Source organism: Apaloderma vittatum, unplaced genomic scaffold (genome assembly GCF_000703405.1).
Source record: "Apaloderma vittatum isolate BGI_N311 unplaced genomic scaffold, ASM70340v1 scaffold37162, whole genome shotgun sequence".
Lineage (NCBI taxonomy): Eukaryota > Metazoa > Chordata > Aves > Trogoniformes > Trogonidae > Apaloderma > Apaloderma vittatum.
The window spans coordinates 369-917 of record NW_009705922.1 but is presented as its reverse complement, the minus strand read 5'-3'; the positions used below and the strand labels follow the sequence as shown (position 1 = coordinate 917).

At 57.9% G+C, this 549-nt stretch overlaps 1 protein-coding gene across 1 annotated transcript in view; it reads right to left on the bottom strand.

The window, feature by feature from the left end:
* AUP1 (ancient ubiquitous protein 1) overlaps positions 1-541 on the bottom strand; it is a gene marked incomplete at both ends in the record, with an annotated part of 5,072 nt that extends 4,531 nt beyond the window's left edge. The window contains one exon of the mRNA XM_009865596.1: positions 394-541. Within this exon, the coding sequence (XP_009863898.1) occupies positions 394-541 (148 nt within the window). The remainder of the gene's footprint in view (positions 1-393) is intronic.
* Positions 542-549: the final 8 nt, after the last annotated feature.

Genomic DNA, 549 nt, shown 5'->3' with positions numbered 1-549 from the left:
TCACAAGAGCACAGGGAGCGTTACACAACCCCCAGCCCGGCAGCACGAGCCAAGCGTCCCTGCTGTGCCGCAGCGGCCCCCGCAGCACCCCCCGAGGGGAGCGCCAGGGCGGGGTGAACCCCCTGGGCAGCCCTGCCTCTGGCACCACCCGTTTGAAAGCACAGGAAAAGGATTTGCTCGCTGTCTCTCCATAAAATCAAGACCCACTGTAAGATTTCCTGCTCCCCTTTGCCCTGTTTCATTGTCTTATGCTGAACCACAGATAAAAAAACCCTCAAGGCTTGTGCAATCCTGGGTTAATCAATAAAAAACGGAGAAGATTGCGGCAATGCCAAAAATTGTGAAAGAGGCGTTTCCAGACCCGCCGTGCTCGGCTCCGGGTCACCCACCGGGGTTACACGAGGTCAAAAGGTTGATGACGTTGTGATCGAACTGCGTCACGTGGTTGGCGATGTACACCCTCACGCTGACGTCGCGGAGCCGGGGATCGCTTTGCCGCACAAATAAGCCCAGCACCGAGCACATCACCCGCACGATGAACCTGGGGGC